We start from the raw sequence: 21,575 nt of genomic DNA, 5'->3' as shown, positions 1-21,575 counted from the left end.
CCCCCTCCCCCCCACATCCATCAGTCCTCAGTTTTTGTCAGCATTCAAGAGTCTCTCATGGTTTGCCTCTCTCCCTTTCCCCCACCATTTCCGCCCTTCTTCTCCCTGGTTGGGAGCTTTAAAATGAGAGAGTAGAGGGGTGCCTGGGTGGCTCAGTTGGTTGAGCATCTGGCTTCGGCTCAGGTCATGACCTCACAGTTCGTGGGTTCAAGCCCCATGTCGGGCTCTGTGCTGACAGCTCGGAGCCTGGAGCCTGTTTCAGATTCTGTGTCTGCCTCTCCCCTGCTCACACTCTCTCTGTCTCACTCTCAAAAATAAATAAAAATTAAAAAAAAAAAAACCTAAAGTGAGAGAGTAGACATTAAGTATGGGGCACCAACCTCTGTCCGTGACAAGTGCTCAATAAACAGAACCTACAGGTGAATGCCTTTTTAAAGCAGGAACACTTGGAAATACGAAAGAAAACTCCCCAACACATGCACACTTCTTGCCACCTCTGCCCTTGGAAAGACAGGCCAAAACACTGGCTTTGCTGTGTCCCTGAAATCCAACTAAAAAGGAATAAGCAGCAGCTACTGAAATGGCTTGAGCTGAAGCCGCCTGAAGATTCTAGGTCTATGACTTCATAAGGCACCGGCTTCAGAAAATCCCCTCTTCATTCTTGCCCCATGGTGATTGAATTTAGCACCCTGGGACATCAGGGCCCACCTTCACCTCCCAGATAGCCACACGAGGAAGCTGTTTTGCTGGTGGCCAATCAGAGCAGGTCTCTACCAATCCTAACTACCCGAAATGCAGCTACTCAAGAAAAAGCACTGTCATTCCAAACAACTTAGACACTAGTCCTAAGAGGCTCTGGTCTTACAGGCACAAAAGCACAAGGACATGTTGTTTTGTTCAAGTAAAAGTCCATCCCAAGTAGCTTTCAGGAAGGGTCAGTGTTGTACTGAACACTGACGACGTGTCAAGCACTCCACATGTGTTAATGCCAACAATGATGCACACAGCCAATCACCTAGAAACTAAAAAGTTTATTATTTACATAGTATCCAAAGTGATCTTTACAAAATAAATGTCAGCACATGTCACTCTCTGGCATAAAACTCCTGTGGTTTCCCTGTGTATTTAGAGCAAAATCCAAATTCACTCCACGGCTCTCCAGACCACCACTGCACCAGCCCACTGTGCTCCCCTCTTTTCTGGTTCTCTCTACATGCAGATGTAGTTCTCCCTGGAGAACATCCATCTCGGAGACCTTCTGTGACTGGGTCCCTCATCATGAAAGTCTCGACCCAAGTGTCACCACGGCTGGCCTTTCCTGATCATCCTACACCTCCTATATCCTAGTTACTATCTGGATGCTCTTTTAAATTTGCTGTATGGCATTTACTGCTATTTAAATAAAGACCACAGATGCATTTTGCTTGGCCATAGTGGTGGTGTTCTGTTATTATCAACAATTTTGAATGCCTTAGGTAAGGCATTCATTCCCATTTCCACAGAACCTATCCCTCCCTGTCGTGCAACACATGTCCTAGACATAGAGACATGATCCGTTCAGCCCTATAAGACATCTATGCTTCTCACTGTGCATGGGATAGAAACACTAGAATGCGGGTACAAAAGCATGTTCCAAAATATTAGGTTGAAGGAGATCATTCAGAATACTCAAAATAGGTTTATATCATCTTTTAAAGGCGATCATTAAAATGAAACCAGAAAATTAAAAAGTTCAGGAGAGAAAATGGTAGACCCCTGAGATCCACCCACAGACCCTCATCTGTGAAACACCATACTGTGTGAATTTTCTCTCCTGATATAAGCAGGCTCTCTCTTCCTTAGTATTTGAGTCAGAGATTTCCTGAGTCAGGACTACCCCCTGACACTTCTTAATGGGAGAAAAGCCATGTTTATGGCTAATGAATAAAATATTAGCCAACTCTGCTAAGTACTGACAGAGACCCAGCGGTAATTGCGCCCTGGGACTCACCTGCTTTGCTCACACAAATAGGGGCTGCTTAGTCAAGAGGGATGCCAGCCAGCTTGGTTCACCCGAACGAGTGATGACAAACAACCTCCTAAGAGTCATTTCACTGTTGGGAACTAACGAGATATTTATTCCAGAGACAACAAGGAATGGAGAGGCCAGGGGTTGAAAACCAAGACTCACTGAGCACCTTCACATACAACTTCTCTCATTTCATCTCCATGAAGTCAATGAAGAAGCACTACTGTGCCCACTTTACAGATGTGTATAGCAAAGCTCTGAGCTGTCATAGGTGGGAGGAAGCACTGGACTCTATGGCAATCTGACTCCAGACTTGACCTTGTTGCATTATACAGTGCTGCTTCTCATATTTAACACACAGTATGAAGAGGTTCAAAAATAAAAGTGGCTACTGCAAATGCAGTTTCTAACAAGAGGATTAAAACATAGATCCATAAATGTACAGCTGCAGACAATGATCCAAGTTTTATTTAACACAATGTGGCCCTTAGATGTCTTCAGTCATGTAAGGGAGGGGTAAAGAACCTGTTTATTGTATCAATGAGTTGATCTTGGACAGATGGCTGGATGTCCGGGGTAGGGAGGTCACTGTTTGATACCAGCTCAACTCAGGCTTTTGAATGCAAGGGATAAATATGTCACATGTGTATGTGTATGTACGTGCAAGTAAGAAACTTTTGTCTACTTTATACACCCCCATATTCTCAATGTATGTATACAAGAGGGCTTGGCATATAGTAATCAATAAACATTTTGAATGAATAAAATCTGCTCCAACAAGAAAAATATTGGACTCTTCTGGTAGGGAGCTCTCCATCAATGGATTTTTGAAGAGATTAAGATTCTGAGCATGGATTCTTGCCTTTGGAGGGGTTTAAACAACAGCCAAGCAAGCTTTACTGAACACTCTCTGGATGCTTGGCATCGCACTCAACATCTTACAATCATTATTTCATTTAACATTTGCCAAACCTGTATGCATTAGATCTCATCAGCCTCCAATTTTACGTGAGTAGAAACTAAGGTCTGCAGAGGTCAAGGCATTTGTCCAAGGTTATGCAGGTGTTAAGTGGTAGGCCTCGGACTAAAACTCCCCAATAACTGCCATGTCCCCTTCCAGTAATAAGACCTAACATATTGTTTCCAATCTATTATCTGTATGAAGATCAGTACCACGAACATGGAAGACCTTCTTTCCAAACAAGTGTCAGTTTCCATGGAAGTTGTATCTAACACTGCTCAGCATCATTGCATTTTCTTGTTTAAACTAACGCATCACTGGGTTGCCTGGGTGGCTCAGTCGGTTAAGGATCCGATTTTGGCTCAGGTCATGTGCTGACGGCTCAGAGCCTGGAGCCTGCTTCAGATTCTGTGTCTCCCTCTCTCTCTGCCCCTCCCCTGCTTTCTCTCTCTCTCTCTCAAAAATAAACATTAAAAATATAAATAAAAAATAAACATATCACTGACCAGCTCAAGTCCCAACTTCTCCGCCCGGCACCTAATTAACTTTAGGATCTAATCTCAGCTCTTTTCTTCCCCATCAGAATACTCTGTATCTGTTTATCCTTCACTTTCGTACTACTGCCTTGTTTTCAGTAACATCCTGTCTCTAGCCTTAGCGTTTCTGGGTCCATCCATCCATCCACTAACCAGTGATAAGTCAGGAATGTGGTGGTTTCTGGTAACCGTACCCTGCCTTCACCCACTGTACAGTCACACAAAAGGCAATGAGCACATACCTCTCTAATCTGACCTAGCACGCGGCAGGCATCTCAAGAGCTTTTGTCCACTGTGAAGCTGCCCCTAAGTATCCTGGTTCCTGTTTGTCTCTTTTGCTTTGTACTCCTACACCACCATGGCCCCTACGATAATTAAAGTCCGACGAACCTCATTTCTGATGATGGTTGGGTTCTAAAGTCAGTGGGAAAGGACCCAACAGTCCAATTGCCCTTCCAAGTCGCTTAGGAAGGTGGTACAACGTTAAAGACCCCCTACCATCTCTCAATATACACCCATCAAGTGACTCTGTCCTCCATGTTGAAACAGACGACTGTCTTTGATGAAAAGTGCCAGAGAAGAGGTCAGTTTATTTCAAAGCCAAACTGTAGGAAGAACGCGTATCTGGTTACATACTTCAATCACAGCACACGCATAATCACAGGGAGATGCTCACAGAATGGGAGTCATGAGGGAACCAAGATTGGCTCAGTGCCCAGCAGAATTACACTGGTCCCTCACACGGTCACTCCGGGACCCAGGTCATTGAGTAAACAATGCAACTCATTACCTTAGGTGTCTAAAGTCTTTTCTCTCTTTCACAAAAATGCACGTAGAAAGTGGCTCCACTGACCTTCCCTGTGCTGTCATTTAACTCTTTTAAAGTGAGCAACTAAACTGGGAGTTCCTGGAGCAGGTAGACCTTGCCCGACACCAGATGGTCAACTCCTTAGTGAACAAGATGTTCTTACTTTACCAAGATTTGGTTCCTGTCTACCTCCACAGTACCATTTCTTTTCATTCCATACTACCCTTTCCACACCAATGCTACTTACCTATTTCTAGTTTTCACAGATAATGCCTGTTTCCTCATACCTCCTGCTTCTGCCTATAGCACCCTTCCCCACGTTATCCAGCAAATGTCTATCCTCAGTTCTCAGATGTTCCCTCTTCAGTGATAGGCTGATTGGGTCTACACCCCTATTCTTCACGCCTTCTTGGATCCCTGCCTTTTTACAGGTAAAGTTTTGCTGTCCTCCCACGCTGAGGCTGGGCCATGTGACTTGCTTCGACCAATAGGATGTGAGCAATGTGGTACAGCAGAGTCTGACAAGTGTTTGTGCAACTGGTATCTTCTTGTTTGTCTGCTGTGGCCGTAGGTAGTTCCTCAGCCAGCTTGCTGGAGGGGGAGGCAGATGCTGTTAAGTCAGGTTGCCCCAGGCAAGCCAGCCGAGGGAATCCTAGATTGGCCAGCTGCAGGCTGACACCCAAACGCCTAGCAACCCCAGTCACTATCAGCACAACTGCCTAGGGAGTCTGCAACATTCTAGCAATGCCAGGTGAGCCCAGCCCAGATCAGCTCAACCCACACACCACTCTGTATGCTCTTGATACTTTGTTGTAGATTACGCAGTAGGACTGTAGCAATAGATAACTGAAATGTTTTTGTAAAGGCTTCACTGAACCTCCCAAGGACAAGTGATCACTCACATGTTTGTGCAATCTCTAAATCTTGTACATTTCTTTGTTAGGAAATGTAACACATTTCTAGTCTTATAAACATTTGGTAAGTAATATGGTAATTTGCTTTTATGTTTACTTCTTCCAAGGCTGAGCTTCTAGAGAAAAGGAGCCTATATGTGAGGGAGGGGAGGTTGATACAATCAAAAACAGTTTGGGCATACCTATCGGTACAGCCATTATGGAAAAGAGTAGAGAGGTTCAATTAGAAATTGAACTGTCATAGGATCCAACACTTCCACTCCTGGGTATGTATCTGAAGGAAATGACATTAGCATCTTGAAGAGATACTGCTACACTCTTGTTAATATTGCAGTAGGCAAGATATGGACACAATCTAAGCATCCATCAACAACAGGTGAATGGATAAAGAAGATGTGTTGTCTATACACAATAGAATGTTATTCGGCCACAAGAAAGGAGACAATCCTGCCCTCGGTGACAACATGGATGGACCTTGATGGTATTATGCTAAGTGAGATACATCAGACAGAGCAAAAACAATTATCGTACGATATTACTTCTATGGGAAATCTAAAAAAACGATACTTGTAGAAACAGTAAATAGTGCTTACCAGGGGCTGAGGGGTGAGTGAAGTGGAGAGATGTTATTTAAGGGTACACATTTATAACTAGTAGATAAGTAAGTTCTGGAGATATACTGTACAAATAGTGATTACAGTAAAAAAATGTTTTATTATAAATTTTAAAGTTTCTAAGAGATTAGGTCTTCAGTGTTTTCAACACAAAAGAGAAATGATAGTTATATGAGGTGAAAAAGGTGGTTAGCTAAAGCAACAGTAGTAACCATCCTGCAATTTATAAATGTATCATACTAGCACCTTGCACACCTCAGACTTACACAATCTTCTATTTCCATTATATTCAACAGAAAAAATAGTCGGGGCATACTTGAGTTGGAATCATGGGTCTGTAAAAGACCAAACTTTCCGAGCCCAAGTGTCTTCAGCTAGAAAATGAGGACAGCGGCAGCCATTTTGCAGCCATGAGGAAAGGAAGTGAGAAAATCTGTATAGAGTAGCCAGCTCAATGCAGGACCCATCCAAGATCTCAAAAGATAGTATTTGGTTGAGTGAATTAATGAACCGACACTTCCATGGCAAAATTCTCAGAATAAGCACAGCAAAAACAGAAGGTCCTTTTCCCCATTACCAATTCCTAACATCACGCCAGCTGCCCACAGCCTTCTGTAGCCTCTAATTCGATTTATGACTATGGAAGCTGATGTTTCAATTTACTAAACCCAACTGTATAATAAATAAAAGTACCTCAGAGGACCATCTTGGCAACTTAATGTCAGCACAGCAGTTAAATGCAGTTTATTTAATCTCTCCTCTAAAACAAAAGTTGCAGTTTGTTGCTCATAAATCTGTTCCTCCTGCAACCCTTTGGAGAAATACGGACACCTGGCGTCCTCATTGCCTGCTCTCAGGCAGGTTAAGCAGCCTTGTCAATGCTGGAGGCTCTGTGCTCCTGCCCAATTAAGAAGCAGGTACTCACCTCTCCGGAGGCAGGCGGCCCTCTTCCACAGCTGCTGCAAGAGCAAGAGGCAGAGTGAAAAGGGGCGTCGGTGTCAGCTTGATTAAAGTGAACTTTTGTTTGCACAATGCCCTGACCCCAGAGACAAAATGAGGAGTGGCAACTCACTGGTGCCCCAGGACTCCCCCCCCACCTCCAACCCCTCCCCCAGCACCCAGGGGACCCTCCGTCCTGCAGTCCGCTGTTCACCCACACTTCATGGTATTGTTTTTTTAAATTTGAGCGTGTGTGTGTGTGTGTGTGTGTGTGTGTGTGTGTGCGCGCGTGCACACATTTGAGAGAGAGTGATAGAGACAGAGAAAGAAGAAGAAAGAACAAATGAATGAGCAGGCGAGGGGCAAAGATGGAGGGAGACACAGAATCCAAAGCAGGCTCTAGGCTCTGAGCTCTCAGCACAGAGCCTGATGTGGGGCTAGAACTCAGGAACTGTGAGATCATGACCTGAGCTGAAGTTGGATGCTTAAGTGACTGAGCCACCCAGGCGTCCCTACAGTGATTTTTTTTTTTATGAGTACCCTCTTGATCTTCTGTATTAGACTTTGACCTTCTGGAGTACCATAACTTGAGCATGGGGTTCTCTATCTCTTGCGACTATCACAAAGCCCAGGTCAAAGAGGGTGTAGCTGTTCAACACAAGGTTGAAATAATGATAACGTTGCATTTAAACATTTTTCCGACTGTTTCCATGACTCGTCTCATTTATTTTCACAGAATCATGTGAGAGGAGGGTTACTGTCATCCCCATTTTACAGAGAAGGACGACGAGGCTCAGTGAGTAACAGGCCCAGACCTAAATAGCTAGCCAGTGAAGGGGGGGGGGTGGCGGGGAAAGGCTTTACAAAGCCCACTTCATTACAAAAGACTTGGTGCTTTGTTCTATGTTCTCAGACAGTCTTCTTCACTTTCAAAGACTGTGTTTGAGGTCAGAATGATTTAATGTTTTTAAAAATCATACTTAGCTTTCTCTGTTACGAAGGTGGCCAAATTATTATTAAAGTATGCTTACAAAAACTTTCTTCTATTTGTATTCACTAGGCAAAGAACTTTATTAACCTTGTTTCAAACTTTATTCCCAGGCTTCTTTAGCTTCATCAGTTGCCAAGAATGAATTGTGTGTAAGCAAACACTGAAGAGAGTTGCAGTGGCCAAGGGGCTGGGGCTTAAACATATTAGAGACCTAGATTTTATCAGATCTATGAACACTATTTTAACGTTTATTCATTTTTTTGAGAGACAGAGAGGGAGCATGAGGGAAGAGCAGAAAGAGAGAGACACACACAGAATCTGAAGCAGGCTCCAGGCTCAGCTGTCAGCACAGAGCCCGACGCAGGGCCCCAACTCACGAACCTTGAGATGGTGACCTGAGCAGAAGTCGGCCACCTAACTAAATGAGCCGCCCAGGCGGCCCCATGAATAAAATTTTAAAAAGCAGTCGTAATATAAAAAAGAGCAGCTCCTGGTAACTTCAAGTTCTATCTCCTCCAGAAATAACTCGTTCATTTTGCTTCATTCTTGGAAGCGTCATCACAATGCTCTCCATGATCTGCAATTCTTCCCCCTCCTCCTCTCCGGTAGCAGGTGGTGCTTCTGCAGCCACACAGCGCGTGGGCAGGAGCTGCGGCCAGTCTTCTCCAACTAGTCAGACTGTCTGCACCAAGCTGGTTTAAGACACTGGGTGCCCTTGGGGCGCTGGGGTGGCTCAGTTGGTTAAGCGTCCGACTTTGGCTCAGGTCATGATCTTGCGGTTTGTGGGCTCAAGCCCCACAGCAGGTTCTGTGCTGGCAGCTCAGAGCCTGGAGCCTGTTTCGGATTCTGTGTCTCCCTCTCTCTCTGCCCCTCCCCCACTCACATTCTGTTTCTGTCTCAAAAATAAACTATATATAAAAAAAAAAAAAGACACTGGGTGCCATTTCTGTCAGCTGCTTCATCTCAGCATGGCCTGTGATGGTCAAAGTGTTCACTGCGCCAGATGCCTGAACTTTGGGGTTGCAAAAGTGCAAGACCCATTCCTGGGTTTGTGAACATAGTCACTTCTTGAATTCACCAGAGCTACTGTTTACCCGTGAGTTTAAAGAGAACTGAGATTTTTTTTTTATCATCCGCTGTAGCTGTTCAATGAACCATCTTTTGAGGGGACAGTTCCTTTCCCACCAGTGGGCACCTGTGCTTGCAGGTGTGAGTTTCTCCTGGTTCATGATGGTTTCTTTCATCTTGGTGGAGCAGCAATGGGACCGTGGGGGACTAGGGTCTGTGCTCAGGGGGTCTCGGGGGGAACCCGCTGAGATCAGGTACATGCACCAGGGGATGCAAGATGGCAGCCAGAGCTCTACTTCTTTATATAGAGTTTCCTTTTAGGATCAGACTTGAGAGGAACTGCAGTGGTGGTACTCGAAATGTGGTCCCTGGACCAGAAGCATCAGCATCTCCTAGGGAACTTGTTAAAAAGCCCAATGCTCAGGCACCCAATCCACACCAAATACATCAGAAACTCTGGGAATGGGGCCCTGTTATGGGTGTTTTGACAAGTCCCCTAACTGATTCTGGTACAGGCTGAAGTCTGGAACCAAGGAGTTCAAGAAATTTAACCCTGAGGTTGTTCGGAGTGGTCAAAGGAACAATGCATCAGCTCCCGGAGCAGATGGTCCGCTGGCGCTCGTGGCCACAGGAAAACAGAAGTTAGCACAGCACTGGGTGTCACCCTCAAGAGGGCGTTCATCTCATGTTTCATTAGAACAAACATAAACAAAGGCATTTAAAGTGTCAACAGGATCAGGCTACTGTGTGGGTGGAGAGGGGACAAGAAGGTGTTCCTTTAAATACACAGAAAAATGGCTTCCAAGGACTCTTCAGTTCCTGGAAAGGGCTGGCGGAGGCAGGGTTGTGGGCCCTGTGACTAATTACAGAAGGCTGATCACAGAGGCCTGAGGGACCCTCATTAGGATCGCCGGTCAAGTTCACACTGATTTTCTTCCCTTTTCACTCCCTGCTCTCCCCTACTGCACTGATTGCGTTGACAACACAGGCTTTGTAGGAAACACAAAAGCTCCGTGCTCCCTGCTTCACTACTTTTCGTTTTCTTCCTCTTGGACAGATTCCCAGTGATCAAATGCAACCCTCTCCGGGGAAGCGGGCTGGTCCAGGAGTGATAAGGGGCCAATTCCTGCAGATTTGTCATTTCACTGGCAAGCTGCCACGGCCTCCATGTGAAAATAAGCAGTGATAGATGTCCAGCCCCATGGAAAAGCAGTTGCAGCCTTATCACCTGGGAGCTGACACTGAGAGGGAGGCCCCAGGGGTGGGGGGGACCCGGGCATCGGAGCCATGACTCCCGGCGCCTGTGCCTTTTCTCACCTTCTGTGTGGGTCCTGGCAACTGTAGCTGCCTGCTTCTGGAAGGCCTGGAGGTTCACGACTGGGGGCTTCGGAGGCTTTGGGGGAGGAGGACCCAGGGACTTGATGGAAGGCAGAGACTTCGTTTTAAGAGGCTGGTGATGCCTGACATCTGGCTGTTTCCCTGAGCAGAGAGAGTAAAAAAAAAAAAAAAAAATTTTTTTTTCCATTTCATGGCTTCTTAGGTGAAACTGGCCAGTCCTGGCCAGTCTCTCCCCTCTAGTCTAGTCTGTCCTACTGGCCAGGGTGCCCTGATCAAGAAAGGCAACCCTGATGAGGTCACCAGCCTGCTGCCCAGAGGATGAATGAAGCCTGGCTTCATCAGCATGACACCCATTTATGGACTCCATCCTCTGGCATGTACCTACAAGGCCCCAATCTCTATTTCCAGTTTCTTCTCTTAACTACATTTTAGCATCCTCTCCTGGGTCAGCCCAAATAGCTTTTACTCACACCAATGGCTTCTCAATTCTCCGAATCGGATTTAAAAAGTCACCATATATCCAGGACTTTGTTCATGCCATTCCTGGTTCTGGAATGCTGTTCCCGCACTTCCTTCTTGGCAAGCTCTGCCTCGTTTAAGGCCCTGCTCCCATGACACTTCCTCTGGGAAGTTTTCATTGATTTCAAAATCGAGGTGAGCATTAACCATTCTGTTCTCTATCTTCATCACTTATCATTAACACCTCTCCATCAGTGTGGTGGCATATTAGAGAGGCTGGTTTATCTTCCCATTGAGTGTCAGCTCCTCGTGAGAGCCAGCCACAGGGACCAGGCCATAATGATCTCCTGCCAGCACCAAGCAGAGTGCCTACTTCCAAGGAAATGAATGGTGACTCTTCCCTGAAAGGATGCCTCTAGCACCGATGACATGCAAGCAATACGGTGGCTACAAGGAGGAGTAAGAAATGATCTGATTTCCAGGGCTCGCACTCTGGGACAAGCTTCAAGACTAACTTTATGGTACCTGGGAACCTGTGGATTTTGTGGGTTTGTGTCCTGGAATTTTCCAGGACAGTGTCAATTGCATACATTTTGTCCTTCTGTATGCAGAAACCAAACTCCAACAGAAATTCCAATATTATATATGAAAATCCTATCTGCCTCTTATACCTCACAGCACAAAATCATCTAGGATCCAAGTGCCTTGATTTTTGGTTCACATAATACAGTGGTTGGGTACATGGACTACCCACGCTAAAACTAAAGATGGCAGCCAGTGTTTACAAAGTGCAACTGCCCTGAGGTCCACTCTGGAAGCTGGGAGGCGTGGGAGGGGGAGCTCCCTTCTAGCCGCACAAGGAGGGCTTCTATCAGTCAGGCCCAAGTTCCTCTCTTGCTAGGCTTTTTAAAAGATATTTATTTTGGGAGAGTACAAGTAGGGGAGGGGTAGAGAGAGGAGAGACAGAGGCTCCAAAGCAGGCTGTGCACTGACAGGCTGCAGTAGTGAGCCTGACATGGGGCTTAAACTCATGAACCGCGAGATCATGACCTGAGGTGACACTGGATACTCAAATGACTGAGCCACCAGATGCCCTTTTGCAGGCACCTACAAATTAGAATTTAATTATAATCAAATTGTAATGATAAGTTGCAACATCAGAAATTTCAGTCATTATAAGGGGCGCCTGGGTGGCTTAGTTGATTAAACGTCTGACTTTGGCTCAGGTAATGATCTCGTGGTTTCTGGGTTCGAGCCTCGTATCAGGCTCTGTGCTGACAGCTCAGATCCTGGAGCCTGCTTGGGATTCTGTGTGTGTGTCTCTCTCTGCCCCTCCCCTACTCTCTCTCTCAAAAATGAATAAACATTAAAATTTTTTCTTTAAAAAAAAAAAAAAAGAAGTTTCAGTCTTTATCAAATTAAGGAAAAGATGTAGTGAGAATGAATGATCACTTACTAACTGGGTTCCTAGTTTTTTCCAGGTGCTGTGCTAAGTGAAGATCAGGGGTTCTCTCATTTAATCCCCTCAACACTCAGTCAGGTAGATGACCCATCCCCCTTCCCCATCCCTTCACCAATAACTAATCATCTACTATATTCCAGGCACTGTTCTAAAAGTTCTACAAGCTGGGTATAGAGTTAAGAACAAGAGCAGATAGAATGAAAATTCCTGAGGGCCAGACTCTAACAGGAGGAGACTGATGATAAACACGCAAACACATAAACAAGGTAATCACAGAGACCTGTGGCTTCTATGAAAGAGATTAAAGAGGCTGACAGGAAAGAGTGGGAACGGAACTGAGCTAACTTCTCCAGGTAAAGAGGATTATCTGCGCAAGTGTCATGTGAACTCAGACCTAAATGCAGTGATGGAAAGCCCACACAAGAGTTTTCTAGGAAGAGTAAATGTCATTGTCCTGAGCATAACAAAGTCTCTTCAAGGAATAGCAAGAAATCCAGTGTATCTACTGCGAGCCAGGGGAAGAGAAACAGGAGCAAGTCAGATAGTTCAGCAGGGCCTGGAAGATGCAGAGCCATGAACTCAGTAGTACAGAAAGAAACCATACAGAATTGTAAGCAGGAGATCCTCCTCCCACCCACCCACCCACCCATTCACCCACCCACCCATCCATCCACCCATCCACCCATCCAAGCATCCAATAAGTACTTTTGGAGGACCTACCAAACCTAGCCTTGCTCTTTTAGGTGCTAGAGATATGGTGGTAAAGACGACAGTTTTTACCTTGACAGAACTTACATTTTACTGAGGTAACATAAAGAGGTACATAACATATGAGGTACATAACAACATACCATGTATATGGTATATGAAGAAAACCAAAGCAATGTAAGAAGGCAGAGAATTATGGGGGTGGGCAGTTATTTCAGACGACGATTCACAAATTCCACTCTCAACAAATGACACTGAGCAGAGACCATGATGAAGCGAAGGAGTGAGACATCAAAGACCTGGGGGAAACATGTTCGAGGCAGCATGATCAGCAAGTGCAAAGGCCCTGGGGTGGAACTAGCTTGGTATACCCAAAGAAAAGCAAGAAGGCCAAGGTGGTAAAAGAAGAGGGTAAGAGAGGTAGGAAGGGCCAAATCACATCAGCTCCTAGAAGACTGCTGGAGTTGAATTTGAGCAGGGGAGTGATGTGACTTAATTTATGTGTTAGAAGTTCACTGTGCCTGCTAGGAAGAGAATAGGATAAAAGGAGACTAGAATATGGAAGCAGGGAGCCCAGCTGGACCACTATGGTGCTCTAGATAAGAGATGATGGCGGTGTGGGTAAGGAAAGGCAGCAGAAGTGGATTGAAGTGAAGGATTCGGAACATCTTCTGATGGTAGAACCAAGAGCTTGTTGATGGAGTGGATGCAGAAAAGGAGAGAGAGAGGGATTGAGCACAGCGTGTACGTTTTTGGCCTGAGCAACTAGGAAGACGGTTGTGCTGTGTACCCAGTTGGGGCAGGCTGGTGATGGATCTGATTTACAGGAGAGCAGATCACGCTCTAAGAAGTTAAACAGATGGTCCAAATTCATGCATCTTGTAAGAAGCAGAGCTAGGAGTCAAATCCAAGCTTGCCCAGACTATCTCTCAATAGAATTCCAGGAGATTAGTCACTTTACCCAAACCTGAAACACAATTTAGCAGATGGGCCTAGAATACCTGCTCTAGAGTTTGGAGCAAACTTCACCCAGGTCACCCAGGACCACCACCAGGCTCTGAATGAGTCCCTCCCTCAGGCATTTCATTCTCACCAGGGCCCTGGCTGGCAAGTTCACTCTCATAGACGGGCTGGCAGGGGCTCCCCACAGGGCTGCTCTCAGGATCAGGGGTTTCTAGGATCTTCCTGTCACGCTGAAAAGGTAGAGAAGTAGGATCTTGAAAGGAAGCAAGTGAATTTGGGGGGGGCATCAAGTGCTTCTGGGAAGGGTGGGTCTGGGCTCCTTTGGTTTCTAGCTTCCTCCTGGGCTCCTCTGGAGCCCGCCCTATGCTTCTCTCCTCCTCCAGATGAAAGGCCCTGCTTCCACAACTGGCACGGACAAAGGCTGAAGACATCTCACTCTTCTGAGATGAAACCTTCTCCCAATTCGAGAGCTTGTCTCTGAAGCTGTCGGTCACCATCACGCTCCTCTCATCGGTTATGTCAGCATTTGACTGATTCACGTCTAACAGCAGAGAAGTCTCCTGGGACTTTACTGCAGAACCCGTAGACCTTTCCCGAGGTTCTGAGGAATTCGAGCATTTCTGAATCTTGCTCTTCTGGGCGGACTTCATTTCCTGGGGTTGAAGAGGCTGGGGTTCACCGCTAGAACAGTGCTGCGGGAGCTGACGGTGGTTGGATGAGAGGGGTTTCACACTGGCCAAAACACTTGTTGACTGTGCATTTCCAATACCGCTCTTCTGAGAAATTCTTGCTGGGACTTGCGTAGGTTTTGGAAGAGATGGCACATCAAACTTTTGAAATTTGGCTCGAAGTTCCTTGAAGTTTTTTAACCCTTCCTAAAGCACAAAAGAAGACAGTGTTTCATCATTCTAGGAAACAAAACAGCATGATTAGCCCATTTCACCACGCAGACAAAGCGTTCTAAGTGCCGATGCAACACCATCACTTACCTAGTGGGCAGTATCGGCTGGTAATGCGATTGTGTACGTAAGATGCGATGGAAACCCACGTCTCCTCTTTCAAACGCTTCAGATATGTTTCATGTCTTTACAACATGTAAAGAATACTCATAAAGGAGAATACGGACAGTTGCTGATAAATCCCTTGATACAAATTTTGGGGGGGGTCCTTACTGCCTATACGAGTCAATTCTAACCCCTTTAGACAGCATGCAAAGTTCTTCATAACATAACTATGATCTCCAGCCACAACCCAACACAACTAACCTTAATCCAAACAGGGTTATTTATAGTTTTCTAGAAACTGTAACACCCATTACCCCAAGTCGGCTTGTGTGGTTCTGCTTCACAAAATGGCACCCTCTATTTGTGGGGTTTTTTGTTGTTTTCTTGCAACTTCGATGCCTACCTTTCTCCATCAAGGTTTTTTCCCGGGGCTGACAGGGAGAGCTAACTTCTTCCCTGTCTCCTAGTGCTTCCAGAGCTCTGGAGAGCTTGGCTGTTGAACTTAACTTTGGAACTACACAGGTCACGTTCACATTCTGACTCTGTTCTTTGTCATCGAGGCAAATACTCTGGGAAGTGTGATAGTACCTGTCAGTATAATCTCATCATAAAAACAAGTTGTCAAGTGCTAGAAGGGTGAGGGCTGCTGTATGTAAATTGTCCATCACAATTCTAGTAAGTCCGTGATAAATAAGGGCTATTTGAAAAGGGTAGCTGATCCTTTTGTATTTTTTGCTCCCCCTGGGAGCGTGTGCTCTACCTTCTCAATTCAGTTTGAACTCAGCATATGAAAATGGTGGTATTAATAGCAGCCTGACCCCTTGGGCCCGAGGAAGGCTGTGACCAGCATTACACAGGGAGTTGGTCTAGGCAGGTAGGATGGGGCTTTGACTCCTGCTCAGTGCTGTTCCCACCGCTCCCCCTTTCTCTCGCTGGATCTAATTTAGTTTTGTAAGTGCACTTTGTCATCCTGTGTCTTCCCAGGAGGTAGGAAGGGGTGGAGGTAGAGGTTCAGAGGACAGCTAATGGAGCCATTTCAAAAAAAGTCACTGTCTTCTCCTGATCATCTTAAAGGGCTGAGTCTCATGGACACAGACAGCCTTGACATCAGTCACTTCTGATTTTGCCATCTGAGGGAATGCTGGCTGACCTTTTTCTCTGTGTTTACAGTTGACTCACACCTGCTTTCCGGAGATTCTGGGAGGGAAGGAAATTGAAGAAGAAGCATGAAGCAGGTGTCTGGGAACTTGCTTGCATGCTCTCCCCTGAGCCTTCCCTCCTCCCTCCTTCCTATTCTCTCACAACACCCCCCCCCCCGCCTCTCTCCCTCTCTCTCTCTCTCTCTCTCTCACACACACACACTTTTATCTTTCTCTACAAACTGCTGTTGATTTCTTATCTATATTTCAACCAGCAGTCAAATTAATTGAACTACACTTCCTCTCCCTGATGTAGGAGAAGCCAGCACTGGGCATGGAACCAGGAAATCTAAGTATGAGGCTCCGCTTCATCATTTTCTACTTATGTGCCTTGGGCAATTCACTCCACTTCCTTGAGCCCTATTTTCCTCACTATAAAATGGGACAGTTCTACTAACAGTTCAAGGTTACTGTAAGGATCAAAGGAGATAGCTGCACATACCTGTGGTTAATGTTTAAAAAAATTTTTTTAAGTTTATTTGAGAGAGAAAGAGAGTGAGAGAGCGAGCGAGAAAGAGTGCAGGGGAGGGGCAGAGAGAGAGAGAGAGACAGAATCTGAAGCAGGCTCCAGGCTCCGAGCTGTCAGTACAGAGCTCAGTGCAGGGCTCAAACCTATGAACTGATTATGACCTGAGCCGAAGTTGGACGCTCAACTGAATGAGCCACCCAGGCACCTCTCAGTGGTTAATACTTTTTAAATTATGGTAAAATACACATAACTTAAAATTTACCATCTTAAACATTTTCAAGTGTAGAATTCAGTGGTGCTAAGGGCAACCGCATTGTTGTGAATGCCCAGAACCCCTTTCATCTTGTGAGAGTGGAACTCCATAGCCATGACACAATAAATTTCCAGTCTCCCTACCCCAGACCTCTGGCAGCCACCATGCTGCTTTGCCTTTAGGGTTTTGACTACTCCATGTACCTCACATAAGTAGAACCCTAATATTTGTCTTTTTGTGACTGGCTAATTTCACTTAGCATACTGTCCTCAAGGTTCATTTATGTTATAGCAGGTGATAAAATTTTCTCCTTTTTAAGGCTGACTGATATTCCATTGTATTTATGTACCACATATTGTTTATCCATTCATCTGTTGGTGGACACTTGGGTTCCCTCCACCTTTTAGATATTTTAAATAACTCTCCTATGAAGATGGATATGAAAGTATCTCTTTGAAACTGTGCTTCCTTTTCTTTTGGGGGTTTGCCCAGAAGTGGTATTGCTGAATCACAGAGTAATTCTATTTTCTTTTTTTAAATATTAAATAATTTTTAAGTTTACTTCTTTATTTTGAGAGAGAGAGAGAGAGAGAGAAGAGAGAGAGGAGAGAGAGAGGAGAGAGAGAGGAGAGAGAGAGGAGAGAGAGAGAGAAGAGAGAGAGAGAAGAGAGAGAGAGAAGAGAGAGAGAGAAGAGAGAGAGAGAAGAGAGAGAGAGAAGAGAGAGAGAGAAGAGAGAGAGAGAAGAGAGAGAGAAGAGAGAGAGAGAAGAGAGAGAGAGAAGAGAGAGAGAGAAGAGAGAGAGAGAAGAGAGAGAGAGAAGAGAGAGAGAGAAGAGAGAGAGAGAAGAGAGAGAGAGAAGAGAGAGAGAGAATCCCAAGAAGGCTCTGTGCTATCAGTGCAGAGCCTGATGTGGGGCTTGAACTCATGAACTGTGAAATTATGACCTGAGCCAAAGTCAGACATTTAACCGACTGAGCCACCCAGTCGCCCTCTATTTTTAATTTTTTGAGCAACCACCATGCTGTTTTTGTATACCATTTTATATTCCTCCTAACACTATGTAGGATTCCAATTTATCCACATTCTAGTAATGCATATTATTTTTATAGTAGCTATGACAATAGGTACGAGGTAGTCAGTGGTTAGTATTTTTAAAGGAATGTCGTGATAACCATTTTTGACTTTTTACTATCTGAAACCACATGAACTACAGCGTACTGGTTGATAGATTTTAGTTTCTGTAGGAATAGTTAGGATAAACCATAGCAGGAAATAAAATTATGAATTGATAACCTCCAGACCAGAGCCCTGTGTAAAGATCATTGGTTCAGGAGGAAGCAAACCTTATTAAACCTGTTTCACTCTTTCTTAAACAAATGCTCATTCAGTGTCTATGATGTGGGCAAAACACTATGTTAGACATGGGCTCAGCTCTTAAATATTACATTCTAATGTCAGAGGAGAGAGGCAGAAAATAAGCAGATACACACGAAAATATAGAGATCAATGCCATGTGGAGAATTAAATAGCAGGTTCAGTAAAGAGTGGCTGGGTGCCCACCAATGATTTCCTGAGCCACCATAGGGAAGTCATTCCCTTCTCTGTCTGGGCTTAGTCATCTATCTCATGTGGCAGTTGGCTCTAATGATCTCCAAGGTCTCTTCCAGCACTAACATATGGACTTTATTTTCCTTGTTATGGGAAATAGATATGACACAATCCATTGCTGATTATTTATCACCCACAAAGGGAAAGTCAGGGCAGAGGGCATGAGGCAAGATGCATGAGGATGGGTTGGGAGGGGCCCAGAAGGGCATTCCATGCCTCATTTTCCTGGATCCATAGCAGATCAGTGTCCACATCCTATGAATATCAAGTCTTAAGAAGCCCAAGAGTCTGTCACTTCTTCATGCCCTGGCCACTGCCTCTGAGTCCTCCTCATGCATTGCAATGACTTCCTTGTGGTCTGTCTGCTTCTACTCCAGGCCTCTCTAACCCACCACTTACCCAGGTGTTAGACAAATCTGATTAAAAACACACATGTGATTATGTATGTCCCCTGTTTGAAATTCAAGGTGGCTTCTCCAAAGCTTTTAAATAAGCTCAAGCTCTTTTGCTTAGCACATCAGGCCCTCCCAAATCCCAACTCTGTTCATTTTTCAACCTGTTAGCAGGCCCTTCCCTAACATACTTTCTTCTGGCCTCACTAAATCACTGACGTTTTCCAAAATCTATTTTGCTCTTTCATGCCTCCTCTGTGCCTTTGAGTGTGCTTTTTCCTCTACCTGGAACACCCAACTTCCTCCCAATTTCCTGAATTAGCAAATTCCTGCTTGTTCACAAGCACCTCCAAATATTCTTTGCTTCTTGGCTTGTGCTAGGCACCAGGGCTGCAACAGTGACTAAGAATTCCTGACCTTCATATATATACACAAGAGAATATTACTGATCAAAAAGAATGAAATCTTGCCATTTGCAACAACATGAATGGAACTAGAGTGTATTATGCTAAGCAAAATTAGTCAGAGAAAGACAAGTATCATATGACTTCACTCATAGGTGGAATTTAAGATACAAAACATATGAACATAAGGGAAAGGAAGCAAAAATAACGTAAAAACAGGGAGGGGACAAAATATAAGAGACTCTAAAATACAGAGAACAAACTGAGGGTTGCTGGAAGGGTCTGGGGTGGGGGATGGGCTAAATGGGTCAGGGGCATTAAGGAGGACACTACTGGGATGAGCACTGGGTGATATACATAGGGGATGATTTGCTGGATTCTACTCCTGAAGTCATTATTGCACCGGATGCTAACTAACTTGGATGCAAACTAAAAAAAAAAAAAAAAAAAAAAAAAGAATTCCTGACCTTTCAGAGCTGGTGGAATGAGGGAGCAGACATAAATGGATCATTTTAGTATAAGAGAGACAGTTCCTAGATACACGGCGTGATGTCAGAACATAGGGAGAGGGCCATGATGCCAGCCAGGGTGCAAAAAAGACTCCCTAATGATGACTCAGCTGGAAGAGACAGGCACACAAAGGTGGCAGGAAATGTGGCTCTGACAGCAAGACGAGCAGGAACAAAGAAGGCATGGCAGTGTGGAGCTGCGCGGTGTAAACGGAAATAAGCAATTCCATGTTACCGAAGCCCCAGTGTGTCAGTATGGGAGTCTGCAGAAGAGAGTCAAGGGCAAGTTTCCCTAAAGTCATTGGGCTTAACCTTCAGAGTAAATGGGGAGCTACTGAGGAGTTTTATATAGGGCTAGAACAGGCTTAGATTTTCATCTCATGCGGGTTAGAGACCAGGAACCAATTAGGAAGCTACTAGAATGGCCAAGTAAAAAGGATCAAAGGCAGCACTTGGGCAGTCTTGTAGGAATGAAAAAGAGAAAAGTGCAGGGGTGGTATGGACCACATCTAGAGAGAGGAGGGAGGACTCCAGGATGATATCCGGGTTTCTACATTGGGGTAGAGGATGGATGTTGGTCCCTGAAACTAAGACTGAGGATAGGAAATACAAGTACTGGGGAAAGATCATGGGCCCAGTTTTGGATATGATGCTTTACCTTCTTAGGGGAACCGTCGAACAGGGAGTTAGGAATGAGAATCTTTGAGGGGGGTTAGAAATTTAAATAGGGCATTATTAGTTTCTTGGTGAGCACAGAGCTTAAGAATAGGAACCCTGGAGCCTAGCTACATTCAAATTCCAGCCCTGCCATTTTTTGGCTTTTTGGCCCTGAGAAAATTACTTAACTTCTCTGAATTTGTTGCCTGATCTGAGATTATAATTGTACTCTATCTCATAAGACTGCTGTGGTGGGTAGAATAATGGCCCCTCAAAATGTCTACATCTTCATCCCTGAAATCTGTTAATATCAGCTTGAACACCAAAAGGGACTCTGCCGATGTAATCAAGTTAAGGGTCTTCAGATGGGGACATAATCCCGGATTAGCTTGGTGGGCCCGATGTAATCACAAGGGTCCTTATAAGTGGGGTTGCAAGAGAAAAGGGGATGTGATCACGTAACAAAGGTGACAAGTATGGCAGCTGAAGATGCTACACACTGGTTTTGAAGATGGAGAAGGGGTCCAGAGCCAAGGAATGAAGATAGCCTCCAGAAACTGGAAGAGGCAGGGAAACGGATTCTTCCCTAGAGCCTCCCGAAGGAATGCTGTCCAGTCAACACCTTGATTTTAGGCATCTAATCTCCACAACTGTAAGACAATAACTTTGTGCTGTTTTAAGCTACTCAAATTGTGGTCATCTGGTACAGCAGAACAAGGAAATGAACAGTTGTTAGGAGGATTCAATTAATAAGTACATGTAAGGCATTTAGAAAGCAATGATAGAGGCCCACTAAATTTTAGCTCTCATTATTATAGGTGGTTGTCGAGACCATAAGGCTGGGTGGGACCACTTAGAAGAGTGTGTGCTGGCATCAGAGCCCATGGGACAAGTGCAGAGGGCAAGAAAAAAGTCCAAGAAGAAACAAAAAGGTCAGACTTTTATCAGGAGAGAAAGAGAAGGGGTGCGCAGTAGTAATGAGGAATGAGTACCCAGCAGTGGCCAGTGCATGCGAGAAATCCTAGAAGATAAAGATGGGCAAGTGTCTGGTGGAAACGATCAAGATCAGTATCATTTCATGGACATCAGAGAAGAATGTCATCACCGAAGCAAAACTGTAGTGGGCCGCAGAATGAATGCAAGGGGAGACAGAAAGAAATGACTTGCTTTGTTTCTGCTTTTTTTTTTTTTTTTTAAGGAAGTTGGCCATGACCAAGGAAGGAGGAGGGGCAATTAGAATGGGATTCAAGGTCAACTGAAGACTTTATTTTTTCTGTTTAGTGAATCTTTCCTTAACCCAGATCCTGGAA

The 21,575-nt window shown here is 44.9% G+C and overlaps 1 protein-coding gene across 1 annotated transcript in view; it reads right to left on the bottom strand.

Moving 5' to 3' along the window:
• The window catches only part of FYB2 (FYN binding protein 2), a 94,714-nt gene extending 77,931 nt beyond the window's left edge, over window positions 1-16,783 (bottom strand). The window contains 5 exon segments of the mRNA XM_039238088.1: window positions 6,104-6,112; window positions 6,767-6,800; window positions 10,157-10,318; window positions 13,900-14,644; window positions 16,775-16,783. Coding sequence (XP_039094019.1) covers window positions 6,104-6,112; window positions 6,767-6,800; window positions 10,157-10,318; window positions 13,900-14,644; window positions 16,775-16,783 — 959 coding nt within the window.
• Between the last annotated feature and the right edge of the window lie 4,792 nt (window positions 16,784-21,575).

This window comes from Hyaena hyaena, unplaced genomic scaffold (assembly GCF_003009895.1).
Source record: "Hyaena hyaena isolate Hyena2069 unplaced genomic scaffold, ASM300989v1 scaffold_5, whole genome shotgun sequence".
In the NCBI taxonomy this organism is placed as follows: domain Eukaryota; kingdom Metazoa; phylum Chordata; class Mammalia; order Carnivora; family Hyaenidae; genus Hyaena; species Hyaena hyaena.
Note: the sequence above shows the minus strand (reverse complement) of the source record. Positions and strands in the feature narration are given on the sequence as shown.